This window comes from Citrus clementina, unplaced genomic scaffold (assembly GCF_000493195.1).
Source record: "Citrus clementina cultivar Clemenules unplaced genomic scaffold, Citrus_clementina_v1.0 scaffold_5, whole genome shotgun sequence".
Taxonomy (NCBI): Eukaryota; Viridiplantae; Streptophyta; class Magnoliopsida; order Sapindales; family Rutaceae; genus Citrus; species Citrus x clementina.
In genome coordinates, this window is record NW_006262201.1 from 9959824 (window position 1) to 9987322 (window position 27499).

Consider the following 27499-nt stretch of genomic DNA (forward strand, 5'->3'; position numbering starts at 1 on the left):
AACCTTATGCTCATGAATAAGTAACCTTGGAGCTTTTCTTTAAGATAAAAGAAAATAAATTATTTTCTTTCAATTTCCAAACCAAATAGCTTGGTCATCAAGTATATATTCAGTATTCCTGAATTATAGGTATACAGATTCTTCTATGATTAACTAGTTAAAAGATATGCATGACAAGAATTTAATAGAGGAACATGTTATGCACTAAGTTAAGAGTACATAAAACTTTATTCCATATTTTTCTTACAAATCGAGTTTAAAGAGGCATTTACGATAGATGGTGCAACCTTTCAATGATATTATAACACTGTGTGACTTTGTCAATATTTTTTTTTTTTTGAAAAAAATGATGGGTGTGTTTTATTCGAAAAAATAAAATTAAACACTATTTTTTCCACCAATAAATAAATATATTAGCATCTTCATAACATCAGATTGTAAATTCATGTGTTACAAAACCATTTCGAAACGGAATTTTTTGTTTTAAATGTAATTTGAAATATTTGTATACTCAAATAAGAGTTGGGGATCGAGGAGGGGGGGGTTCTTGGGTTGTAGTTCCCTTCAATTAATTGAAAATATAAGGGCCTAATATTTGGCTTAAATTGTGCTTAAATTAAACATCCATACGAATTGATCGTGATGTATACGAAGCTGCAAAAACAAAATTGAAGTCCAGTTTCTATTCTTCATCTTTTGACTGAAAGTACAAATTTCAGAGATTCATGATCAAAAAGCACACAGGACACAAGATATATACAACAGCAGCAGTGGTGTTACTTTTTTACAACAATGAATTAAACAAAAACGCAACATATTTTTGTTCCTAATAAACAAAAGTTTTCAATAAAGGCCTCACTGATTCCTATATATATATATATATATATAGACAGACATAACCCCCACATGTCTCATCAAGCTTCAATGCATTGAATACTGAATACTCCATTAACCTCTCTACCAAAAAAAAAGACAGTATTAGTTGCACATCAGTTACATTTCTTGTCATTAAATTTCAGGAGTTACGCAAAATAAACAACAAATAATTTTTAATCAATGAAGAGTAAAACTTACCCATTAAGCTATGCAAATATGGACTCATCATCATTCATTAGTACTGCTTTCACAGAATAGACAAAAAAAATAATAAAACGAACCTAAAATTGTAGGTTTAAAAACACAAAAAGAGAGAAAGAGAGAGATGGCTTTGACTGCTTTTTTAACTAATAGTAGAAGTAATAATAATTTCAGTAAATAAACAACTAAAGCTTGTTGTTCAGAAACCCTAAATAGTTTCTTTCCATTTGTTTTTGACAATTTTTTCCCTCTATCTTCTTCTAATAAAATGATCATAATCCAATGATTATCTTGTTCAAAATCAGAATATACCCAGGCAACAATTCCAATTGGGAAAGAGAGAGAGAGAGCGAGAGAGAGAGGAAATAATTTTTTAAATCATTGCTTTTTTTATGTTTCTGTCTCATTTTTTCTCGAGAATCAAACAAGAAAAGAAAGATGCAAAGCCAAAAAAGACGTGGTCAACAGAAAAGGCTGAAGCAGATAAAATTAGAAAAGAAAATAAATTAAAGTCAATGGCATCTCCCGAACTTGTTTGTTAATGTTTTTTACTAAGCGGGTCAAAATGATTCCATGCAAACTCCAAATACGGAAAATTTTCTCGAGAAAATAATAAAGAACAGAGAGAGGTAAAGAGAGAGAGAGAGAGAGAGAGAAAACTTTTACCAATCACCAATCACCACAATTTTTTTATTTTCCCCGGAAAGTATCGTCACTCATCACCACCACCATCATAATAGCAGCTTGAGAAAGAGAGAAACCGTCGGTTGACGGGAATGAAGCCTGGTCCGAGATCACATAGGCAAATAACATAATTTTCCTGGAAAAATAAAAGCAAGAAAGAAAGTCCGAGAAAATTTTGAAAACCTAGATGACCCTCGAGCCAAACAACATTCCCATCAACCATAACCTCTCAAAAAAAATCAAACAATGAATTTGATTCTGAAGGGAATGAAGCCTGGTCCGATACCCTTTTTTCATGATAATTATAATTATATAATTATAATTATTATTAATGCATCGAGCCAGACAACAGTCCCCTCAGAAACAATCATTTTTCTCCCATCCATCGACTTTCATGGCTTCCTGCTCTCAAAACCCTAAGCTAACCCAGATGAGAACATATAAGAATTTAGATCTCATCAAAGAAAGAACAGAAACGAAAACAAATATTTTTTTTTCTTTTTGTTTAAATGGGGAGAGGGTTAAAAGAAAGAAGCCCTAGGGCACTTTGGCTTTATAGAGAGAAGCAGAGATCGATGATAACATGAACAGCATCGGTTGCCGAATGCTGACATCTTTCTCTCAGTCAGAAGAGTAGTATCGGGAATGATATATATGGAAGACTCGCTTTTGCATAGCGCGTGTATCACGCTCCTTGAGTTAATTAAATTATATATATATAAACGTATATATATTATTTTCAATTTGTAATTCTATTGCAATTTTATTCTTTTCCTCCCATTTTCCAGAGGTTCACATCATTATTTGCTCAATATAAGATTAGGGGAGAATCCTAATCTTTCAAAATGTAATATGCTTTACACGTTTTGCCCCAAAATTCATATTCTCATATTTAGACAAAAAAATCAATTAAAGATTTAAAAATATTCTCACGAATTTTCTTGAAGTGGTATGCTTAGAGAGATCTCTAAATTGATACGAAGATCTTTCTAATTGGTTAGAATCTGTTACTTAAACAGAACTAGATCTTAAGAAACCATATCGAATACTTGATGCGATAAATAATTAAATATCAATGAAATAAATTGTTTCAAGACAACCCTAACGGAATTGACTTGAATTGAATGATGAAATCCATAAAAAAAAAAAAAATTCAATAGGCTTTAGCAATCGAACGAGTCTTCTTCGAAAAAAAAAGATTAGCAATTGTATTCTTTTGATTTCTTTAAAAGTGTTGAAAGTAAGATATCTACGATCTAATCTTTTCAATCAAGGTTTAATTAAAGACCCAAGTGTTTAGCCTTTAACAAAGAAATTATGTAGATAGTCTTTTATAATTACCAAGAAAACTATATTGAAGCTCAAACGGCTCTACCCGAAACCCAAATCGATATCGTCAAAAATACAATTTATTTAGAACTTTCACCAATTTTTACACAAAGTTTAATTATTTGGAATCCTAAAATATATTTTTTCAAATTATTAATCCCAAATTTATAGAGTTGGTTGTTTATTCGATAGTTGATGGGCGGAACACTAACTTACACTAAATTATGGTTATGAACTCAACCAATAAACATAGCAATAGGATAGTAAAGCTACATTTCTAATATTAGCTTAAAATTTTTTTCAAAATTTTAAAAAAATTTAAGTTAAAATAACCTATTCATAAAAATGCATGATACCTCTTTTGGTCATTCCTACTTTCCATCAGATTAGGTCCTCACCTAATCATGCACTAAGGAAATAACTTAATTGTAGATTAGTAGTTAATAAAAAAAAAAAGAAGTTAAATCTTACCCATATATTGCTATTAAAAGGCAAATGATAAAAGATCTTTAAAAATTTAATAGAGCTTAGATTAGGAGAGGATTATATTCCCTTTGGGATCAGGATCCTCCTTTGATCTCATCATGTACTGAGTAAATAACTCAACTATTGAACGATAGTTAATAAATAAAAAGGTAAGACGTTAAATCTAATCCATACACTACTATTAAAAGATATATGGTATAAGATCTTTGAAAGTTCAATAGAGTTCATGTCAAGGGATGATCTTATTCCCTTTGGGATCATGATCCTCTCTTCATCTGATCATATTATGGGCAAATAACTCAACTGCCGATTCATAGTTAATAAATAAATAAAAAATAAGAAGTTAAATCTTACCTATACACTCATACTAAAGGACACATGTCAAAAGATATTTAAAAACTCAACAGAGCTTATATCAGGAGAGGATCTTATTCGCATTTTGAAATGGAATTCGTAAATAAATAAATAAATAAAAAGTAAAGAGAATTTAAAACGAATGAGATTCAAATCTTGAATTCAATCATGAACGTTAAATTTACACGCTTGAGGGTCAAGTGGGTGCGTAAATGGTGAAAACTCATAAGCTTAAGAACCCTAACTAAGCACCGTAGAGAAACGTGTTTATTTTACTTACATTCTCCCACCTCATCTCTAATATCTTAACACCAACTAACTTTGTTCTTTTTATTAATAAAAATATAAAACGAAAAACTTGCCCTTACAACAAATTGGATTATTTTATGAAATTTTCATACCTAGCTAATACCTTGGCATAGTTTTGATTATTGGTACTCGGTTGAATATTGAACATGTGCCAAAAATAAGTAGCTGAGAGATAATTTCCTAAAATTTTAGTGGTGATGATGGTTTCTTAATTATAAAAAATGAATGTATTGGGTGTCCAATTGCTTTCTTCACCCCACTATAGACTATGAAATACTGATATCGTCCTTAGCACTTTATCAAATTAAAGTATAATTATGTCTTTTTTATCATATTTTTTTCGTGTTTTATACGTTATAAACACAAAATTAATCGTTAATATTTAATGAATGGTTACCGTCACAAAACGATGACAATATTACCTGAAAATGAATCCATTTGTAACATTATTATCATTTTTTTTAACGTTCTATACTTTATAAATATAAAATTAATCCATTTGTGTCATCAACGATATCGTACTAGCCACGACTTCACCGTAACTCCGGCATCAAATGGCAAGTAGTTATATATAATGCACGACCAATTGAATCAAGTAGCCAGTGTGACTCACTCCCATTTTACTTGACACCATTTAACGGCTGCCTTACAATGAAGCCATTATTATTTTTCAATGATTTGTCCATCTTCACTGCTACTTTGGCATCAATGATGGCACTACTATTGGGTAGATGGTGAAAAATGGAGTCCAGCTATACCCAATTTGTTGCCTATTTTTGTCGCCATTCGTTGGAAAAAAATTTCAGCATGTGAAATTGTTATAATTTTTAATATTTTTTTTAAAATACATTCAACTAAGTATTTAATTTCTAAAGTAAATGTGTACATATATTTATATTTATTACAGCTACTAATTCTATATATTCCCAATAGTTGTTGGTGTTTTCCCATCCAAGTCTTGCTACCAAAAACAATAGTGATAATTCTTTTAATATGAAATTTAAAAAATTACAAAGTAGTTAAATGATTAGTAGAACTTCATGTTGAAAACAAGAGGTTTGTGATTCTAATGGCTCGCATTGATGGTGAATAGATTAAATTGTGATTAAATTACTTAATAGATTTTGACCATTTTATAGATAACAATCTCTCTAACTTCAGGGAGAAAAAGAAAGAAAAAAAACTTAAATATAAACACCAATTATCAATCAACATTTATTTTTGGCAGAGCAAATTGTGACAAGAACAGCAACATGCATTTAAAGTATGGCAATTTCCTCTTTAATTTCATTGCTGCCAAGTTACAACAGCTTTTCTGTGATTGGAAATAATTGCAAATCCAGTGATCTTTCCACATTCAACTTTTGAAGAAAGATATCCAATAAAAACATCAAGGCACAATGTGATTCTTCATCATTACCTTATTATTGAACCTTAAAACCAAAACAATATAAAAAGCCAAAAAGGAACAATTATTACCTTATTATGACTTTTTCCCAACTTTCACTCAACTCTCTTTGTGTACGGTTTGACTACCTCAAAGTTACTTTCAAAGTCCTTTTTGGCTTCTAATTTTGTTTTCTTTTTTTTTTAAACAGATTATTTTCATGGATTAAATAATTAAAATTTTGGTATATTTAATAATGGACCAAAATTTCAATTCTTCCTTCTTCTTCATCTTAATTCTTTTCTTCTTCTTGTAACAAATAATTTGAATGCTTCTGTCTGGCAGTTTCTTGATTCTACCTCTAACTTCTTTTATTTGTCTTCAATGATACATTAGTTATATTAATTATTTGGCCTCTTAAATTCTTAGACCCTATTTCATCTCCAAATAACTACTCGAATTCGAATATTATAAGAAGATAAGAAATTAAAAAATTGATTTGTAATTTGTCTATACCGTATATTTTTATTTTTTTTAATATGGTAACTAAAATCTTCATTTGCAATTTTTTTTGGGGGGGGGGGGGGGAGGAGGGGGTTTCCTCCTCTTTCCTTCAAGTGGGTTTTTTTTTTTTTTTTTTTCATTTGGGTGTTGATAAAATTAATAATTTGAAATTTATATTGTTTTTCTTTGGGTTGGCAAGCTCTTAATTGATTCTCCCTGTTACCTAATGTCGTCGTCACGTGGACCAAAGGGCATTAAAAATGGTATAGTTATATTATTTTCATACGTACAAAATTTATTACTACATTAATTTAAGTAAAGATTCCATTATGCTAAGCTTATAGCATGAGAAAACAAAAGAGAAAAGCAAAAAAATAGCCCGAATAACGAGGGAGACCAATCTTATTTAATTCTTGACATCGACTTTTCAAACACTTTTCCTCTTCTGAATGAAACAATTTTCTTTTCTTTTAATTTGCACTCCAACAACTATCTACTTTTGTGCGTTTCTAATTCAAGAACTTAATGATCTTGAAATTCTCAATGTTTTGAATCTTTTTTTTTTTTAATTTGAAATCATTGAATTTTGGGCCATCCCATGATATAATGATACTAGTTTAATAAATAATCGTTGTGATTGCATGGTCGAAATATGTTTTGTGGTTTTTATCTCCATTAATAAAAATTTGTGTTTTCTTTTTTTCTTAAAAAGAAAAAAGAGAGATTATAATATTTGTTTTCTTAGCTAAAAAACAAATGCTTAAAATGTTTCGCATAGAGGGTACCACAACCCTAATTTTATGCATTGCTTATTTTATTAGTTTTATAATATTTGATGGTGTCTAAACTATGGATTACAACCCCTCTTTGGTACTGTACTCGAATCCTAACAAAAAAAATAATAATTTTTTGACTTTTATGAAAATGATCTCCAACATAACAATGTCTTATAATTGAACTACTAACATTTTTTTATTTCTTGAAATAATAGTCCAATTGATTTGACTCTTTACACCCTTGCACTGTGAATTAAACAAAATTGTAACTTTAAATGATCAAAACTGGATTCCATGCATCAAAAGAACTACATTGAGTAATTAAAATGAAGTAAATTGTTATTTCTTGTGGCAGATGGAATCAATCAAATCATGATTAGCACAGGTGATTGAAAAAAATAGAATAAATGTGGGGTATAAATTATTAAATGCCCACACCAAAGAATTAAATACTTGAAAGCCCCCACTCAACAAACAATCCAAAATTCAAAAACCCAATTAAGCCAAAATTACAGAAAACACACAAGTCAAAAAGCACTTTCTGTTTTTTTTTTTACAGGACATCGAGAATCACGCGCCAGCGATCGGACGGCTCAGATTCGCCCACATCGTACGCTGTCTCACCTGCCAACCACGTGCTTGAATTTAATGCGACCACTGTATCTGTTTGTCTGTGATTCCCTTCTCTTCTTTCTCGAGTGAAGAGCGGGCCCCACGCGGACAGTCACAAGCCCACGTTGGTGTCCCGTGAAGATGACAGGCGGGTGACGTGGAACGAAATGATTGGATTTGTTTATTGGTGGGACCCACGAGAGGAAATTATACGTTAATGATGAGAGAGAGAGAGCGTGTGTGTGTGAGAGAGAGAGAGAGGAGCGGGTTTATCGGAACGGCTGGCGCCTGGCGGGCGAGTTGATGTGTCAGTCAGATAAGATAGGGTGACAGACGGAAACACATTAAATATTTTTCTCAGGATAACTCGTGTGGTTGTCACTTTGACTCGTTGAGTTGACCCGGAATTTCCTCGCCTCTAGGGTTTCATTTCATAGATATGGACACTGGACTTTGTCTTTTGGAATTTGGATCGACAGTACTGGTCACATTGAGATGTAAATTTTTTCTTTTTTTTTTCACTCGTGTGAATAAAAATTTGTAAAAGGATGATTTTGTGCTTTGCCTTTTAAAGGAGGGCAAAAAGGCAGTACTAATGTATATGACAAACAAATTTAAAGTTAAAAATTAGTGATACAAATTAAATTAGTTTGGGAAATTTATAGAAATGGCCTGAATTCTTCTGTACTTCAAAAAAATGGCCTGAATTCTCTCTCTCTCTCTCTCTCTTTTTCACCACAAAAAATAAAAAAGTTTTCAAGTCATGTCATATTGTAAATTAACTCTAAATTTTTCCACTTCCTTCTCCTAGACATGGTGGGCTCAGGTCCGGCCCATTTGTCAACCGTTGAACTAGCAACTGTTGAAACATTTTCCTTGAGCCCTACCAAATTTATCTCTACATCCATTTTTTAAAATAAATTTGTTACTAAAAATTTTAAAAATCTCAAAATTATTCTCCGCTAATTCTCTCCCTTCATATTACAATGACATTATCTCTCTACTCTCACATTTTGCAACCTTAAACACTTAATTTCACTCTTTGCTATATATATATATATATATATATAACTTTAATTTTTGGCAAAATTTAATTTCTTAATATTCATCAACTTTCATGACTAATAGAAATTTACTAATATTGATTTTTAAATAGTGAATTTTATTTCTCTTAGTGATACCAATGATTTACAGCTAAAAAATATATATCTTAATAAATTAATAAGAGTTCGTGAAATTGAAAAGAGATGTAAAAGAAATAATTAATTAAGTAATTTTTTCAAAAAAAATATTTAGATAATAAAGAGAAGATGTAAAAAAGAAATTAGTGGATTCAAATAACCCTCCCTCATTTTTTCTTTTACCAGGTAAAACAAATTTTATCACTAAATTCTTTTAATTTGCCCAAAATCAGAGTGAAGTGAAGTGAGTGAGGATCGATCCCTTAAAACAGATATTGTTTCTGTAAGAAGGATAAAGCCAACTCACTACCCCTTTTGAGACTTGTTTACAATTATTTGAACAGATTAAATCTTTGCTGTTTCAAAAGAGCATTAATCAAATGTAGAATAAAGGGCATCAAGAGATAATCGCAATAAAAATGAGTAAATGAATATCCATTAATCACAACCAAACCCGGAAAATTTCACAATCTATACCCATCACTTGCTAAAATATATAGTATGAATGAAGAAGACAGTGGATTTCATTACAATCTTTAGAAATGTATATAGAAGCCTATTTTCAAGATCCTATTTGCCTAGGTCTAAAATAACACAACAAAAGGAAAGAAATAGAGCATATAGGGCTTAGAATGGGAGCTTCTTGTAACAAAAACTGTATCGATCATATGAAAGCTCAAACACAAACATCTAAAAATTGGGGGGGAAAAAATCAAATTAAGTTTCTCGATAATTCATTTAGAGCCAAAGGCAAATGATAACTTTGGCCGGGATTTGTTCTTACCCAACAACTTCATTTGGTTTACCCGCTCTTCCTCCTCTTGTTGCTTCTTCCTTCGCATGGCCTCTTCTTTCTCTCTTTGTATCCGTTCTAGTTCACGGTAACGTTCCTCCTCTCTTCTTTGCTGCTCCTCAGCTTCCCTTCTTTGAGATTCTTCCACCTTCCTCCTGTTCTCTTCGAGCATTTTCTCCAATTCTTCTTTTTCTTTTCGAGCTTGTTCCTGAAATCAACATAAATTAGGTACACTGCGAACGAGAGTTTTACGATACAGCAACCATGCGCACAACAATAAACTACAGGAGAAGAAAAAAAAGCCTATCAAAACCCAGCGGATTTCTTCCATCCACATTGAAAAAGTGAGCCTAAAAAACTACAATTACCCCTGATCCCTCAACAGCAATCATGTGACAGGATAGTTTTGACCTACCTAGCACTCCCTTTTCCAGATTTGTGCAATGTGCAATCATGTCACCATTCTTCTTTAAAAACTGTTTTGTTTTCTTTTAAAAGAAGGGTTGTTTTGCCAAAGTGTGACAGAGGGGCCAGTGATTCGCAAAACTAGAGTAAAGGAGAAAAGTGATTTTACTAAGGTTTTGTGGCAGGTTTCTTGTCCTTCCAGCAGCTTAAATGTCAATTCATCATGATAGCACTGATTGATATGCTTCACACATTGGTGATGAAAACATAAAAGTAAAGAAAGGATAGTCATTTGCAGGAGGTTTCTTGTCAGAAGTAAATACCTCCTTTCTTCTAGCCTCAGTAAGAGCAGCTTCCTTTTCTTTCTCAAGCTGAGATTCAACTTCATCGAGAAGCCTCTTCCTCCCCTCCTCCAATCGCCTTTGTATTTCCATCTTTATCTCTTCAGAGTTCAAGCTCTCTTCAACTTTCTTCCTAATCGCCTCTTCCACTCTCCTAGCAGTCTCTTCTTCTATCAGTTTCAGTTCTGCTTCTTGTTGACGCCTGGAAATACAAGAGAAAAAGTTAACAGGGAAAATGACTGTTCCTAGCTTGGTAGAATATGCCGCGCTTCCTATTACAGATGTCCTCATATCCAGACAAACACTGCAACTAAAACAACAATGCACAAACCCTGATTCTTTTTTGAAATATTTCTCCTTCCTTTTCCCTCTCTCCCTCTCCCTATACTTGCTATTTAACTACAATGAATGACAAACTAACCTTCATGACGATAGGCACTAAAATTTATGCTCATGCTTTTAAGGCATACCTCTAACTGAATCCTGATCCAAACAAATCAATTTCAAAATGGTGAATAGTAGATAAACGAGGCACCCAATGATCATCAAATATAACAGGTTGAACTAGCAGTATCTTCCTTCAGAGAAGCCTGTGGAGAAAATGTCAAAGTAACCTGCCGCAGTTTTAAAACTAATTACCACAATATATCAATCCTTTGCATTCAAGATATTTCTTTTGACAAAAAACAAAAAAAAGAACCGGCTGTTTTTGTGCATTTATATGTTGAAAGGAACAGCACATTCACAAGCAGAAAAAATCACTTGCAAGAGGCAAAGGACCACATACAAACAGAATATAGGGGATTTTTTCACTAAAGGTCGACTGCACTGATTTGAATACCCATTCATGTTCGATTTGAAGGATTTGACAGTCTGCCAAATAACACAGCACCTCATAAATTTAAGCAAACTCACCTTTTATACCAGTAAACCCAGGCCAAGTTATGTTGATTTAAATTGAGACTGGCTAAGTTCATAAGTCTATGAGAGGCAAAAATTTACCGATAATAACTACGAAAAAAATGAGAAGTTAACAAAAGGTAAGTCATTATACCATTTAAACACTGAGTTCTGTAACAATGCTTTTAACAGAGTCATTGTTTCTGATATTTCAGATGACTGAAATCCGTAACTGATGTAGGTCAGTCCTGGGTCACTATCTATAGATGGGGATTCAGCTTCACAAAATTATGAATTAAGTACCCCAAATATCATGAGTTTAAGGAATGAGGTTTTAAGAGAACACAACAGTATCCTCGAGAGGAAAGCTTGTATCTTGAACAGAAAAAGCGTGGAATATCAGATGAAAAGAAGTCCCAGAATGTGAAGAGGCAAAATAATTACACAATTAGAGGGAATGTGCATGTGTATCAGACTTGTTGGAATGAAGGCATTAAGTTGAAAACCTACCCTAATGAACTTTGATGCTAGCAGGAATAAAAGGAAATGTGAAAGGAAAAGTTACAGAGTTGGCAGGAGGTATATACATCTCATTGTTATAAGAACTTAAAAAGGTGTGGGTTGAAGCGGGGGGGTGTGGGTGGTGGGTACGCAGGCACTTGCTGAAGGGAAAATCCAAACCAAATTCAAAGAAAGACCATCATATACAAGTTAGGACCCAGAAAAATATTTCATAAGACTTCAGGTATGGCTGGCCACAAGGCCACCAGCTTTCCACAATCAAATTTCTGACCTACAGCTTTCTATGCAGCAGGATTATATCAAAAAGGTTAGCTCATTGCTCCAAACTAATGAGGTCAAGAGAGGTCTAATTAGCTTTTCCTGTCAAAAGTAACAAATTATTTCGCGAAATAAGTTTAGATGCCTATTAATTCCTCATCCTTATAGTCTTTAAAAACTCAGATTTATATTATTTAGAAAACTGAGCTTATATTTACCAATTTGGCCAATATATTGTTACGACTGCAGAACTTGAAATATACAGAAAATGTTCTCTATAATAAAAAATCAAATAGAAAAGGCACAAAAAAAGAATTCCATATAGCCCCAAAACATATGATGTTATAGCTGTAATTTCAGATTTTCATTCATATTCAGCCTTTTCAAGTTACATGTTTAATTTCCACTTTATCCATGGTGTGCTCTTCACCATATATAACAATCAGATATTAACATGGGGGCAAAAATGGCGAGAAAGAAATGAAATGGAAATGGATTGCGGAGAAGTGCCTTAACTAAACCTAGATGCTTTGGGAATAAGACCACAAGTGATAGCAGTATAACAAAGTAGGTGAAGACACAATGATACATAATATAAATGAAATGCCTTTAAGACAATCCTTGTAATCCTACAGAAAAGAACGGAAAGAAAAGAATAATGAGAAAAGACACGGCTGCAAATGAAAAGCAGCTAGTAATTACAATCAACAATTACGATGTATTTTCTGTTGGCACATGGTAGAAGCTAGTATAAATTAAGAACATAAAATGTCCAGGTTTCTCTCTTACAACTGTTCCAAAATTCTATGGCAACAATTGCTTCCCTTAAAACAAAAAAATGTATAATACAATAATTGAGCTTCAATGTAAATGTGGGTTTTTAGATTCCAACAACACATGGAGCAGGTTGTCAAACATTCAATACCAGAGATGGAAGATGACAAATGGATTATTTACTTCATCAACATTTCATCTATGATTTCTTACTTCATGAAAATGTAGGAAAACTCAAAGTTCATGCAAAGATGTGATTGTCAAAAAGGCAATATAAGAAAGGAAAATTCAAACACAAGGGAAGCAGGCACAGGGACAGAGACAATTAAAGGGAAGAATCAAGAGACCTCAAGCACCAAATTTATAAAAGACCTAAGTTTCTTTTCTCTGATTACGGTGGATCAGAACACAAACTTCCCACCTCTCAACCAGAAGGTATCAAGGTAGCCGCATTTGACTGAGATGGTAATCCTAAATAACACTGAAATTGTGTGATGCAACAGACATAGCATATGGCCTGCATCACAGTAGTTACTTCCCCAGTACGCTCATTGTCCAAGCATTACAATCAATACAAGAAACATTATATAGGTCTAATTCCATAATATTCAGACTAAATCATGTTTACTAATTCCAGATTATCATGACTAACAGGTGGCAATAAAGCAGCAAGTCAACAAGAAGCACATATAAACTATGGTTATCTGTGTCACATAAATGTCTACTACAGCAGTGACATTTTCCAAACAACTCAACAAAAGGATAACATGTGCATGCTCCCTCAGAGTGTAGCCAAAATTTAGAGGCAAAGATAACTAAACAATGGAAGGCAAAGATAACTAACCAATGTTGAACTAAAATAAGGTGATAAAAGAAAATGAGTAAACTGCAAATAGCTGTGAAATATCTGAAATCTACCTTTTTTTCTCTTCCTCTTCTTTCCTCAATTTTTCACTTGCATTTTTCCGCTCTAATGACCCAAGACTTGGACTCGAAGATTTATGGGCAGCAGACAATGAAGAACTCCTACTTCTTTGCCTCTTATACCGCCTTGGAGTTGGCGAACGGCTTTTATGCCGTCTTGGAGAAGGAGAACGACCTTTACGGCGGCGTGGAGAAATTGAGCGGCTTTTTTTTCTGTAATTAAAAAAAATATATATAATTGAGCAACAGCAAAACTTTTGGCATCACAGGTTAAAACAAAAATGCCAATCAGACCCATCATCTGCTGCAATAAATATAGAAGCATGTACAGAGTTACCTCACACATTGTTAAGACTAACCATTGTGTGCTCCCTCTTTTATCACATGAAGAAGCTAATGTCAGAATCGAGCAACAAAAGGACACCCATCGGCACCCATCACCTGCTCACTTCCCATCCCATATGATGGGAAGAAACCGAGTTTTTGAATTTTATTATGAAGTACATGCATCCTATCTAACTGTTAATAACTTATATATGTTTAACTCCAAGATATTTATGTTAGGAATCTTTCCTGGCTTTCCACGTAAATAGCCAGTTTGCAGAAATGTGAGATGGCGTAGAGATGTAAGTCAAGCAACATAGACATCAGGTGTTTTCTCAAAAAATCAGCAATACTAAAACATCAACATGACTGTCATCACATGAAAGTTTTTACATCAGGACCGTGCTCCTGAAACTGCAGAATAAGAGAAGACTACTTGAACAGAAAAAACATCATAAGCATGCCAAAAAAGACAATTAATTAAAAAAACATTCCCACACTTGAACATCTAAAACAATAATCCTCCACAATGAGCAATTGCTAATTTGTCATGTAAAAGACAACACTCCACAGGATGCAACCATCGAATATGCCCATTTCAAGAATTATGGATATGTCTAGACAAAAAATCTGCTACCAAAGCCAAATTTCTTTCACATTCGAGGGTATCATTTGCACCAGCAACTGCAGTTTGGCAGCCAATTTATCCAACCAGCGTTCCTACCAAATTCTTGACCCTCCCAAATATCAGAACTTTCAAACCTATTGCTTGATGTTTCTTTATAGCATGGAGCCATTTACAGCAAATTCGAAGTCTTTATTCAATAGAAAAGTAGAATAACACCGATCAATGGAGAAGGATAGGGTGCGTACAGAGCAACTCGAACATATTGTATATCCAATCCGCATGAGATACGTGAGTCCCCAATCTTTGTTACAATTGCTTGATAATTAATCACATTAACGCAAAACAATGAGAACATAAACGGGATCACCTGCTATAAGAATATGGCGACCGGCTTCTCTCTCTCCGGCTCCTCCTGCTATACCTGGGTGATGGTGAATGTCTCCTCCTATATGATGGGGAACGCGAACGTGACCGAGACAAGTCCCTAGGCATTTCCTATCAACTCAAGCTTATAATATTGTCCCTTTTTCTTTTCTGTTGTAACACAAATTCAGTTGCTCACCTGCATATAGGTTATCAATTGATAACATTAAACACTTAAACTCAGCTGCTAGCAAGATAATATAACTTCAAACTAAATAAAACTAAAACCTTTCACTTAACAATCATACAATATTCAAAATAAAAATTTGAAATTGAAATGCCGCCGCAGCGTACTCACATAAACAAAATTTGATTTTCCGTTCGTTTGACTATTTCTCAGGAAACAAACAGAAAATATAAAACCCTAATTCAAGGGTACCTGTATGATCTCAACTTTGTTTGACCTTTGCATGAAACGTTAAATTGACAACCAAATTATAAATGTTCAAGAAAGAGATGAAATTATTACCAGAAATTTTTTTTTTCTTTTAATGGTGACGACAATTTGTCGACTTTTTAAAACGAACACGAAATCTACCAAATTTTAGATGGCTTTGAAGATTATCAAAATACGAAAAAATAAACTTGCCTGGAATACGCTGTCGTTTCATTAAATTCAGCTGGTGAGATAAGTTCATTTTAGTCCCTATATTTTAAACTAATTTCGAATTTACTGTCCATATTTTTAAACATTATCTAAAATACTCTTATCGTTATTTTCACGGTTGATAAAACTAACTATCCCAAATTACAGTAGTATTTTTGTCTACTATAACTTAAAATTCAATAAACTGACTTGTACGGAGTGAAAAATAGATGGTGATTAAGTAGATTTTAACATAAGCAAATATAATAAAAAATTACAGTAAAAAAATTTAATTACTAGTTAAATAATTTGTTGAAACTGTAAAAACTTAAAAAAATATTTATCCTTCTGGGCAGTAAGTCAAGCATTTATAGCATTTATAATTTAATACATATTTAGTATACCTTATTTAATAGTTAAAAATATTTATTTATTTAATTCCAAAAGTATTTTTAAAATTTTTTTATGTTATTTGGTGTTTTTTAAAAAAGAGCTTCTAAAGATTAAAATAAATTTCTGTCTTTTCTAGTAAAAGTTTAAATTTTTGGTTTTCAGAAGTAAAGATTATAAAAAATTTTAAAATATTAAAATGTTTAAAATATTATTTTCTTATTTGATAATTTTATTTCATTTCTTTCATAATATAATTTCAAAAAATTTGCCAATTAAAATAATCTTACATTTTAATTAAGGCTTTCATCGATAATTAAATGACTAAAATGTTTGGTAAAATTTCAACTTGCAGAAGCTCTGATAACAAAAACTATATTTAAAAAAACTCTTTCTGAAAAATTATTCTGAATAGACCCTACTGATGTGGGAAAAAAATCGAACAACCATTCAATTGCGATGATTTAATAATGTAAAAAAATTGAAGTTTGGTAATTTGATTAGTTAAATTCCATTTTTTTTTAAATTTTCGTAATAGGATAGTCATAGAATATTTGTACACATTTTTTTTACAAATTAATATGACGTAAAAATATTTATTCATTTCTAGAAAATACCAAATAGTCCACGTAATATATTCTAATAATTTTTTTATTTGCTTATTGATGTTATATCATGTTAGATTGTGTAAAATATTTTGAGGCTATAGTATGGTTCTTTGAAATTAATCAAATTGGTCCTTTTTAATTAAGATGATCGTTATGAACTCGAATTTGCAAGAGTATTACATTTATAATTAAATTTTTTAAGTTCTATTTAGTATTATAATATTGTGGCTTGAAAGTTATGATTGTAAGGCTATTATTAGATGGAAAATATTAATAAACTAAATGAAAATAATAAACTTATTAAATCAAGCCAGAAACTAATATATATATATATATATATGTACTTAAATTGCTGCCTCATAATCAAAATAACTATAAGATTGAGATGAATTTAGCTTTTACAGAAATCAAAATCTTTAAATTAAACATGAGAAAATTATTCTCATATGGTATACAATAATGATCATAATCAGTTTTCATAAAACCATGACACAAATTTATACTAAAAAAATCAGGAAGGATGAACCCTATTGGAAACACCCTTAAAAGCAGCTTTCATGGAAGCAGAAGCAGAATTCATGGCAGCCTCAATATACTTGTTGGATGCAAAAGTTGCTGCTTTTTCCATGAACTTCCCCATCTTCCTAGCTTTCTCAGCCGTCTCAACCAAACCACCATATTCTTCTTTCTCGATTCTCACCATTTCTTCCTCAAACATTCTGAACTCATCCATGGCGTCTTCCATGGCCGAATCAAGATAATCTTCGGCCTTTTGCATGGTGATTTCAGCTTCTTCGACTTCTCTTTCTTGCTCGAGCTCCACTGCTGCCCACGACTTGTATGCTTCGATCTCAAACAGTTTCATCAAGTCCTCAATGGCATACGGATCAAAGCCTTTGTCTTGGCAAGCTTGGTTTGAGAGGAAAGTGAACTGGGAAATTAGGGCTTCCATTGCTATAATTTTTGAGTTTTTGAGCGTTGAGAGAATAATATTGGAGATGCAAGATCTAGAGAAGAATAATGTAGATGAAAAAAGTTAAGTGGGTGGGAGGAGAATAGTATCATATAAAGATTGGTCACCCAAAAGTCCTTTGCTAAAATGTTTTATTATTAATATATATATATATATATAGATAGATAAATAAATACATAGCCGTTTAGATAGGTTTATAAAATTTTATTATTTGTAAACTAGGTGAAATGAGTTTGAACTTTAATCAAGTGGTTTTCTTAAATCACTCACACCTATGTTTTTAATAAAATTAATATAAACTATTAAATTTTGAATATGTATTAGAGGATTTTTATAACTTGCTTCATGAATATTTGAAGCTTCTTCTTCTCTTTTTTTTTTTAATTTACCTAGAGAAAATATTTGCAACCAAATTGATCAATCCCCCCATTAAAATACGAACATAAATTGTTAAAATTAATCATAATCAAGCAATTCATTTTCTTCTTGCTTTCATGGCCAGATGGGGTGTGTGTGTGTGTGTGAATTGGACCGTTGGAGTTTCTTTTTCTTTTGACAAATTATTGAAAAAGAAGAATTTTTTTCCACTCTCTATGAATGGTGGTGGGTTGATGCCTTGATGGGGATGTGGATGGATTTTCTTATCTAATACATTGAAGGGAATCCCAGTATGGTGGATTGTGGGACCATGCACCTTTGAATTTATCAAATTCTGACTCTACAATTTTCTTATCTTTTGGTTAATTAAGCTTGCTTTTGCCGCAATTGGGTGAAGATTTTACAATCAATCATAATGAATATGAATAATGTTAAAAAAGATTGTTAGACACAGCATGGTAAGTGAATTATTGAGAAGAATGTTTTTGGTTACAATAGAATTGAGAGAAAGAGTAAAACTCCACGCCATTTGACTTATTTAATCAAAGTTTTCTTGATTTTTAAAATACATCAAAATTCTCTTAAGTGTTAAAATTTTTGCTAATCTTGTCGTTTTATCCTTGATAATTGTTTGATGTTGAGAATATGAATATCTTTAATTATTTAATTAATTGAATAAATTTAAATCATAACTAATTGAAAATTTTATTTTAATTATGAGAAAAAGCAAGTGAATTGTCGATTAGAATTATTAAAAATTAAATGTGAAATTATTATATATATATATATATATATATTGGATAATAAAAAGTCGAAACTATATATATATGTATTTTATTTTTACTGTTTCAAATACCCTTAGAAATATTGTTCTCCAAAAGTGTGTGAGTATTAGTTTAAAAATTTAATTATGTTTAAAAATATGAATATCTTTAATTAAATAATTAAATATATTCATATTCCCTACATCAAACAACCACAAAAAATGAAATGGTTGACAATTAAGTGAGTTTGGATATATTTTAAAACATTAATTTAGTCAAACAACAAAAAGTCTTAACTCTTTTTCCTTATATAATTAGTGTATTAAAAAGAATAAAAAAAACATATAATCTAATTAAGTTGATCTTTTTAGTGGAATCAGTAAATTAAGAAAAAAAAAAGATAATGAAAGTCGTATGACATCAAATGTAATTAACTATACGAATACTTAATATGCTTTTATCTATTTGAAATTTATAAAAATCGAAAAATCGATTTAATATTAATCGGTTTGAGAACCATGAAATTGAAAATGTTGCAGTAAAAAAATCGACCTAATGTGGAGGTTTAGATTAGTTAGATTTCAAACTCACCACACCCATGTTGAAATCTGAAAATTTAAACCTAACTTAGAATGGTGTGATTATGATGACATGACACGTTACATACGACGTATAATGAGCATACTGGGCCGTCCCTTTAAAATTTCTAACCCAACCCGAAGCAGTTACGTATTTAGTTTTCTTCCTAAACGGGCTCAAGTTCTATTTGTCTTTGATTGGTAAGTTACTATTTGCACCCTAATTTTATCTTTGCCGACCCCATTGAAAAGGTGAAGTTATAAACAGGCGTTGAATGGTTATATTATCTGAGCAAAACCCTAACTAATGTCTCGACTCTCACTTTTTTTAAGAATCAAACTAAAATAACAGCTAAATTAAAAAGAAAACTTAAAAACCACTCGGTGGTTGAGGAAGCGTGCAGCATTAATTAAATACGAAACATGGCGCTGGAGTTGAACATTTTTCTAGTTGTGGATTGTCGTCTAGGTCCTAAATTTTATGTTTTTTAACAAATAAGAACACAATTTATCCATTTATAGCATGTAGGTCCCTCATACTGTATGGAATGACGAAATTACTCTCAAAGTTGTAAATTATGACCGCCATTGACTAATGAGCATTGCTGTCATTTCAGCGGAATTTGCTTGGGAACCCAAACGATAAAAAAATAACCGACGATGGATTAATTGGGAAAAAATAAGAATTTAAGGACTTATACGATAACAATCTCATCAAATAAAATCAACTTAATTGTTGCTGCATGATAAACAGATCGAAATCGAAAGTGTTTTCGAAACCCGACGCAATCATTAACTCAGAATCTGGCCATGGCGAAGATTGCTAACGTGCGCGGGGAGGTGTTGTTCCCTGTCTTCTTTGCCTTCTATTTCACGATTAACGCTATAGTGAGCGACGCCATATGGTTGAATCTACCGGCGACGGGAACCAAATGCGTGTCGGAGGAAATCCAGAACAACGTCGTCGTTTTGGCCGATTACGTCGTCGTTTCCGATGATCACTCACATAGCCCCACCATCTCCGTCAAGGTGTGTGAATTTTTTCGATTTCGTAGTTTTGGATCATTTTAGGTTGGAATTTTATTTTGGAAAAGTTTGACTTTTTTTAAATTTTGATCAAATTGTAGGGTTAGGTTTCGGCAATTTTTAGTGACAGTGTGTTGAGTTTATGTCGATTGGTGATGAATGTGTATCAGCTAGAAATGAGTTTGTATAGTTATAATATTGATTGTTGAGAAAATAATTTGTTTGGTTAGGGAATTGGTTTATTTCTCGCAAATGATGTGTTTCAGAGTGTTTTTAGTAGCGGCAAAAAGACCTTTAAACAACTAGAAATGCTGTTGTGTTTATTTTGTGGTGTTCGTTTGAAATGGATAAAAATTTTATTTTCATGGCGCTCAGGTCTAGACGTCCGGATTTACAAAATCCGGATTTAAACTAGAATCAGAGTTGTATAGCATTGTAAAATAATATGTCCGGGCATCCGAATTTGAGCTAGAATCAGTGTTCTGCAATACTGTAAAATAATTGTACAACTTCCAGATTTTACAAAATAACCATATAAATATGTAGTGATTTCGAAATAATCATTTGATAGAATGATTCTTCAGAAAATGAAATTCAAGTTGCTAAAGCACTTGATGGTTGCATTCTCCCAAAAGCAAACCCAGGAGGTTATTGCGAAAAGTAGTTTTACTTGTTAACACTTTCTGCTAAATCACTTCCAAAAATAGCTTAATTTTGTCATGGGCATTGTAATTATAGTTGGACCATTAGAGTATGCTTTTGTTTACAAATAAGTTGTATTTTTCTGTAGCATTTGTAAATGAAATATGGATTAAATGAAACTTCTTGTTTATTTGAAATCGTGTGAGGAAATGCTGTTCCGTCCTTTTTTTCCCTTTTTTTTTATGTGATCAATTTCTGAAAATGTTTCATGTTTTACGATAGGTGACATCACCATATGGGAACAATCTTCACAACAGGGAGAATGTGACATATGGTCAGTTTGCTTTCACGACTCATGAAGCTGGCAACTACCTGGCATGTTTTTGGGTGGATGGCCATAATCCAGGAGGTGGAGATGTAAGCGTCAATATTGACTGGAAAACTGGAATTGCAGCTAAGGATTGGGAATCAGTTGCAAGAAAAGAGAAACTTGAAGTGAGTAGTTTTAGTTTCCTTTTGTTTTCTTTAGAGTGAATCAGATCCTTTGTTTTCGATATTTATTTGAATTTCTATTGTCTGAAATTTTGATGTATAGAAAATATTTTCAGTTAAAGACATCGCGTCACTATTATTTAGCTGCTCTTCTGCCATCCCTTTTAGTATAATTTTACTACCTGATGCACAAAGCTGCATTTTGGATGACCTAGAGCTTGGTACATCATTAACAGCAGTAGGGTCTTTTTTTATGGTAAACAACTTAAGTCTGATTTATGGGCTGTGCAGACAGAACTTTTTTCCCTTTCTCTCATCCCCCTTCCCTGAATAAGAGTTTATCATAGCTTCCCAAATTTTATTAGCATCAGGTGTTAGGAATGAATGAAGAGGAGTTGTGGTAATAATTTTTACCATACTTGTACTAAGCAGAAGAAGCTTTGATGTTTTTGAGAAATTCCAATTTAATAGAGACAAAGTCTTAGCATTATTTTGGATTCCATTGTTCATAAGGTGCTAAGGATTGTTCTCAACAGTTTTGAATTCTGATTATTGTGTGTGCTTTAACTTGATAACAGGGTTTTTTTTTTTTTGGGAAGAAACTTAGGTTTAATAACGAATTTCATGTTATTTACTATATTTTGCTTAGCAACCAGGAGAATTTCCAGTTACCCACATAGTTTCCTTCTTATAAATTTTATTCTTTCCTTTTGTCATTACTCCTGACCAAGCATGATTTTGTCTTGCATTGCTAACAAGTAGGGCGTGGAGCTTGAACTGAGGAAACTTGAAGGGGCAGTAGAGGCCATCCATGAGAATCTACTTTATCTCAAGACCAAGTAAGTTTGTTTTGTAGTTGGAAGTGATTAAAAGTTTTCTTCTTAATAATAAGCTAATGGCAATTAATGTGGGATATTCTTACAGGGAAGCAGAGATGAGGGAAGTAAGTGAAAAAACAAATTCCAGAGTGGCATGGTACAGTCTCATGTCCTTGGGAGTCTGCATTGTGGTTTCAGGTGTGCAGGTGTGGCACTTGAAGCGATTCTTTCAGAAGAAGAAACTTATCTAAATTCACTTCTAACATTATATTTCTTGTTAAAAGAGCAAATTGTAGAACACTTTTTTTCCCCCCTTTTCTGAAGAAATGAATACTGTAGTAGGAAATTTTGGTACATTTACTGTGCAATCATCTTTCAATATGATACGTAAGAAATTCAATTCTTCATTTCTTAATTTGTGTAAACTCAATTATTCTTTTATAGATCTTCAGTTTGTGGTCATTACTGCAATTGCAGAAATATGTTAAACATGATAGGTCTTCCGAGTGGAGCCTTATTCTGTATATTTTTATCTGGTTAGAACCTAGAAGTCATCAATTTCATCACACCATGGAATTTGTTGTAATAGTTCTTTTTCATAAATCTAGATGAGATTGAAATCTCCATGGTAGGCAATGGTAGAGTTGTCCTGATCTTTTGAAAGCAGGAAAACGGTGACTTTTCCCTGGGTTGTGAATTGAAGCATTTGATCCCTGATTTGTGAGGCAAATTATGCACTGACCATTTGGTTAACACAAAGGGTTATTTGGGGTTAATCAAGAAGCTGTAACTGTGTGCACTAGAATCTCCACCACTCGATGCAAGGCTGATTACCATATTGAAAAATTTGTGAAAATGGACAGCATGAGGCACAAGAATAGTACATTGGATTTACATTTATCACCGTATGTAGTCGTATAGAGATTTTTGTGCCATGTAAATTTGACTACAAAGTAGTGAAAATGTAATTTTGAGTAAAGAAACTTTTGTGCCATGGAATCAAATAGTGAAGAATGCATTATATAGTACTTAAATTGGTTTCGATGGAGGCCGCTGGTTGATTCAAAAGTCAAAACTCAGTCAGGTGAGCTAGGTATACAGTGGCCCGAGGGCTGTGAAAAGCCAGTAAACCAAAACTCTCTTAGATGTGACTCAAACAGATTTAAACCAAAGCTCTTTTGTAGTGAATGCAAAAACAGGCAGCATGAAGTCATCACTCATCATAACCTGAGTACACTTTTATTCCATCTTGTTAGATTACTCTTAGCTTGCGACATAGAATTGCGACTATGTATGCTATTTGATCCTGAAAATTAAATACTACAATGACCAAAACAGAAAAGCAAACAACATGGAGAAATTGTTGTTGTGAAACCAATCATTAAAGAATGATTAAAGTTTTAATCAAATCAGCAGTCAAAACTACTAAATCAGGGAAACAATGTCAACTGAAATGGGATAAATTAAAGAAGAATTGGCCCGTGTAGCCTCTATTCAATTGGCCTGTGTAGGCTCTATTCAATACGAACTATTTTGCGATTCATGCATCTAAACCGGCAAATCTCGTCAAAGAAATCATCTGAACTGCTGTGGCTGCTCTTCATTTGAAGAATTCGTATTACCATTGTCTTCAAATTTTTCCCATACTTCAACAGTGACTCAAGAGTGCTCATTTTCTGTTCAGCATTTAAAGGTGATCTTACTGTGACCACCACCTCCTCCAGACATGGAATCACAAATCCTGATTCTACCTGCAAAAAAAGAGTATATATCTATCAATGTGAAGTCTAGAAGGTTGACTTGAGCGAATATTACACAAAAGTGCAGAGCATCAACTGACATTTTTCAGGCTGTTCTTTTGGCAAAGAGCAGCGAACATTGCCCCATGGATATCAAACTTCTGCAATTTAGGGTGGTTATTAAAGAATTCAACGAAGTCAACCTCCGGAAAGGGCTGAAGTGTATCAAAGTCCCCAGTGAATTCAACCTTCATGTATAGATGCTTCACCTCACTTGCCCAATAAAGCATTTTGCTAATTGCATCCCAACACCACTGAACCCCTCTTAAGGTCAAGGACTCAAGAGCCACAAGCTTTCCAAAATCGACCATGTAGACCCTCCCTACAGCATTTGCAGGAACATATAATCAATTACAGTTATAATTAAAGTAATCAGGAAACTTTGCTTTGCATCTGTGGAGTGAACTCAGGAGAAATGAAAAGTAATAATAACAATATTAAAGTTCATAGTAACTCCAAATGAGGAAAATTACCTGCATTATTGGAAATTGACAGATTCCTCAAGCAGTTTGTCTCTTGAACCCTAATCCAACTACAGCCTTGAACCTCAAGGAATTGGATCTTCGGACATGAAACAGAAAGTGAGCAGTTACCTAAGCCATAAAAATCCAGCTTACACTGCTCCAAATGTGGCAACTCAATCGAAACTGACCTGACCCCTTCGCAGCCAAGCAGCAACAAGTTGGTCAAATTAGGACATGCCCTTAGTGCAGTGGACAATGCTGGATCCTCCAGTCTTGCACCAACAATTTCAAGGTTCTGAAGCTTATGAAAAACATCCCACTTGGGAGAACTAACCATTAGCACTCCCCAAAGCTTGAGTGACTCCAAATTTTTTGCTCTGCTAATGCAATCCAATTTCGAGGGGTTCTCCAGGCACCCTTGATAATCAGCAAGATTATCCATTCGAAGCTCTAGATGTTTGAGGGTAGAGCCAGCAAGCATTAGCCACGAGTCAAGGCCTGCCTTAGAGAATGGGGTATACACGACAAGCTCCTCTAAACAAACAATAGAATATATCATCTTCAGCACAATGTCATCAGGACTGTTATCACAACTCTGGTTATCAAAAGAGTTTCGTGGAAAATACAGACTTTTAAGGTAAGGAATCGATTCCTTCCATCTCTTGGATACACAGTTACAAACTGCAACGTCCCTGGCATTTTTCATGTGTGATAAAACGTATTGAACAATCGCATCTGGAAGCGAGTCCATTCTGTAAGGACAGCAATCAAACGGTTTGCAGTCAATAATAAGTATTGTAGAATAAGCAATAATTAACGTCAAAATAAAGAATGTAACTAAATTAACGAACATTAATCAACTCAAATAAGCTTGAATCTGAGATTTTTCTTTCAACTAACTAGAAACCAACTTCAGATAAATTAATAAATGATACAAAATTGAGAGAACCCAGATGAGAATCAAACATTTTAAGAAAAACCCACATGAAATTCAAACAAATTATACACAGAGGAAGAAAAATAGAGATTCTATGCATCAATTCGAAAGCTAAAGACAAAACCCATTTGCATAAATTCACGTTAAAGCCTCAAAATGTACAGATTTTCCTCAATGCTCAAACAAACAATTAAAACGTATAATGTAGCAAAAAGGAAAATGGAGGAGAGCTTACAGTTAACAGTTATAAATTTGAAACGAAACAGAAAGAAACAGATCTAAGCTCTGGCCTCACGAAGTATTTTCAAAAAATTTGAAAGCCGAGGCCTGTGCTTTTTTATATTTTATATTTCTTTCAGTCTGAGAAGAAGAGACAGATTCCTGATTTGTTATTTATATAAAGAGAAGAAAAATATCAAAGTGAGAATCTGTGACTTATTTTTTTAATATTTTTCAAAAAATTTTGTGCAGGGAGCGCGACTGCGCAAAGGGCTCGAGGGGTTTTGTGTTGTTTTTCAAAATTTAAAATGCTTTCAATTGAGCCCTCGCTAACGGGCACGAACTTGAAAAACAAGTCGAAACGGCCCTGGCCTAGGCCCGCTTTCGGCTTTGCGATTTCAAAATTTTGAATTTTGTTACCGTTCCTACGGTCTAAATTTTTTATCAGATACGTCCCCCTAATTTAGTAATATATTAACAAGAGTTCATTATTTTGTCTGTTTATATAAAAAAAATGATCGCTAGCAATAACACTGACCTATAAAACGAACAAAATTGTCCTTTGCTTTTGGAGTTTTCATTTATATTGAGTCCTACCATTACAACACGAGTAACTTATTCATGTTTATCTTTGTTAATAATGAAGAAGAGCTAATGCGGAATTAAGAACAGTTGTTTTATAAAATTTTATGAATTTTGCATGACCCTCTAAAATACGACCATCCAAAAGTTGTTTTTAACGTAGTTATGTAATTTTTACAATGTGCTAAAAAGCTCTATTTAGAAACAATAATAGTAGTAGTATTAATAATAAAATAATAATAATAATAATAATAATGCATGTTGTAAAGTTCATTGACAATTCATAAAAGGTCGATCCAAAGACTTAGTCTAGTAAGATTACTAAGGTTGTGATGATAATCAAACAAAAAAAAACATTTTGATTTGCCTAGAAGGAACTAAGAAGATATATGTTAGGCTAATTCTAGACTATTATACATTGGATGTAACAAAAATGATTGAAATTATCTAAAAAGTGATTTTGCATGTGCTAATAGTCTAGAATTAGCCTAACATATATCTTCTTAGTTCCATCTAGGCAAATCAAAATGTTTTTTTTTTATTATTGCTATTGACAATTTTGTTAGAATCTAAGGGGGTATTTGGTATTATTTTCGGGCCACTGTTTTCCACTTTATGAAAATAATAATAATAAAAAAATGCGTTTGGTTGGTACTTTTATTGTCAAATTTTTGCTTTATTGGAAAATGATCAATTAGAAAGAAGTGCAGAGATTTCCTATTTTATAACCACTTTAGTTACTTATTTTATTTGTTAAAAATAATTAATATTCACAATAAAAAAAAGACCATTTAAAGAAAATAAATTAGACATAAAAAAAAACACTACAAAATACAATACAACTACAGAAAATTGTTTTCATCAAAAGATTTTACCACTCTTTCGTCATCTTCAAATTTTCAAACGAACAACAAAAAATATTTTTATTTTTTCATTTTTAAAAATTATTTTAAAATTAAACTATCCAATGTATTTTTAAATTCACCTAAAACTAATCATTTCTATATTATTAAACAAATACAACAGCATCAACTTCAAAGCAATACCAAATACACCCTAAATATTTTTATTTATTGTCAAATATGCACTCAAAACTATTTTTTACATTAACTTTTCTCTTTGGAATGCCAAAAAAAAAATCTGCAAATGATTGAAATATGTAATACATCATTTATTAAATAGTTAAACATTTCACACTTTTTAGATTTCTTATATTACCACATCGTCTAACTATTCACCTCACAAGTATTGA

The 27499-nt window shown here is 32.5% G+C and overlaps 4 protein-coding genes and 1 long non-coding RNA gene across 7 annotated transcripts; 1 reads left to right on the forward strand and 4 right to left on the reverse strand.

Moving 5' to 3' along the window:
- Positions 1-655: 655 nt before the first annotated feature.
- Positions 656-1780, reverse strand: LOC112098392. Its single transcript, XR_002905503.1, has 2 exons — positions 1075-1780; positions 656-957 (listed from the first exon to the last, which is right to left on the reverse strand). It is a non-coding gene; the product is annotated as an uncharacterized LOC112098392 (long non-coding RNA).
- Positions 1781-9132: 7352 nt separating this feature from the next.
- Positions 9133-15531, reverse strand: LOC18042643 (uncharacterized protein At1g10890). 3 transcript variants are annotated; one of them, XM_006431823.2, is made up of 5 exons: positions 15461-15531; positions 14936-15130; positions 13611-13829; positions 10221-10440; positions 9133-9700 (listed from the first exon to the last, which is right to left on the reverse strand). In XM_006431823.2, the coding sequence occupies exons 2-5, from the start codon at positions 15058-15060 to the stop codon at positions 9434-9436; spliced, it is 831 nt and encodes a 276-aa protein (XP_006431886.1). In that variant the 5' UTR covers positions 15061-15130; positions 15461-15531; the 3' UTR covers positions 9133-9433. The 3 variants fall into 3 exon arrangements, with proteins under 3 accessions (XP_006431886.1, XP_024039092.1, XP_006431887.2); XM_024183324.1 differs by lacking the exon at positions 15461-15531 and adding an exon at positions 15371-15452; XM_006431824.2 differs by lacking the exon at positions 15461-15531 and adding an exon at positions 15290-15452.
- Positions 15532-17009: 1478 nt separating this feature from the next.
- LOC18042270 lies at positions 17010-17656 on the reverse strand. The gene has a single exon (XM_006431825.2). It carries the CDS (start codon positions 17525-17527, stop codon positions 17087-17089), a length of 441 nt encoding a protein of 146 aa, XP_006431888.1. The 5' UTR covers positions 17528-17656; the 3' UTR covers positions 17010-17086.
- Positions 17657-19885: 2229 nt separating this feature from the next.
- Positions 19886-22661, forward strand: LOC18042271 (transmembrane emp24 domain-containing protein p24delta3). The gene is made up of 4 exons (XM_024182869.1): positions 19886-20297; positions 21219-21431; positions 22191-22267; positions 22353-22661. The coding sequence occupies exons 1-4, from the start codon at positions 20079-20081 to the stop codon at positions 22495-22497; spliced, it is 654 nt and encodes a 217-aa protein (XP_024038637.1). The 5' UTR covers positions 19886-20078; the 3' UTR covers positions 22498-22661.
- An 874-nt stretch (positions 22662-23535) lies between these two features.
- On the reverse strand, positions 23536-25780 carry LOC18042272 (F-box protein At1g10780). The gene is made up of 4 exons (XM_006431827.2): positions 25682-25780; positions 24519-25261; positions 24087-24367; positions 23536-23997 (listed from the first exon to the last, which is right to left on the reverse strand). Exons 2-4 carry the CDS (start codon positions 25258-25260, stop codon positions 23761-23763), a joined length of 1260 nt encoding a protein of 419 aa, XP_006431890.1. The 5' UTR covers position 25261; positions 25682-25780; the 3' UTR covers positions 23536-23760.
- Between the last annotated feature and the right edge of the window lie 1719 nt (positions 25781-27499).

Coding starts and splice junctions, on each gene's coding strand:
- LOC18042643 (XM_006431823.2), bottom strand. CDS start 15,060: ATGCCTAGGGACTTGTCTCGGTCACGTTCGCGTTCCCCATCATATAGG. Junction 13,830..14,935: donor TCGCCATATTCTTATAGCAG/GTGATCCCGTTT, acceptor TTTTAATTACAG/AAAAAAAAGCCGCTCAATTT. Junction 10,441..13,610: donor GAAGAGGAAGAGAAAAAAAG/GTAGATTTCAGA, acceptor TTGTATTTCCAG/GCGTCAACAAGAAGCAGAAC.
- LOC18042271 (XM_024182869.1), top strand. CDS start 20,079: ATGGCGAAGATTGCTAACGTGCGCGGGGAGGTGTTGTTCCCTGTCTTC. Junction 20,298..21,218: donor GCCCCACCATCTCCGTCAAG/GTGTGTGAATTT, acceptor GTTTTACGATAG/GTGACATCACCATATGGGAA. Junction 22,268..22,352: donor CTACTTTATCTCAAGACCAA/GTAAGTTTGTTT, acceptor ATATTCTTACAG/GGAAGCAGAGATGAGGGAAG.
- LOC18042272 (XM_006431827.2), bottom strand. CDS start 25,260: ATGGACTCGCTTCCAGATGCGATTGTTCAATACGTTTTATCACACATG. Junction 24,368..24,518: donor GTCAATTTCCAATAATGCAG/GTAATTTTCCTC, acceptor CAAATGCTGTAG/GGAGGGTCTACATGGTCGAT. Junction 23,998..24,086: donor AAAAGAACAGCCTGAAAAAT/GTCAGTTGATGC, acceptor CTTTTTTTGCAG/GTAGAATCAGGATTTGTGAT.
- LOC18042270 (XM_006431825.2), bottom strand. CDS start 17,527: ATGGAAGCCCTAATTTCCCAGTTCACTTTCCTCTCAAACCAAGCTTGC.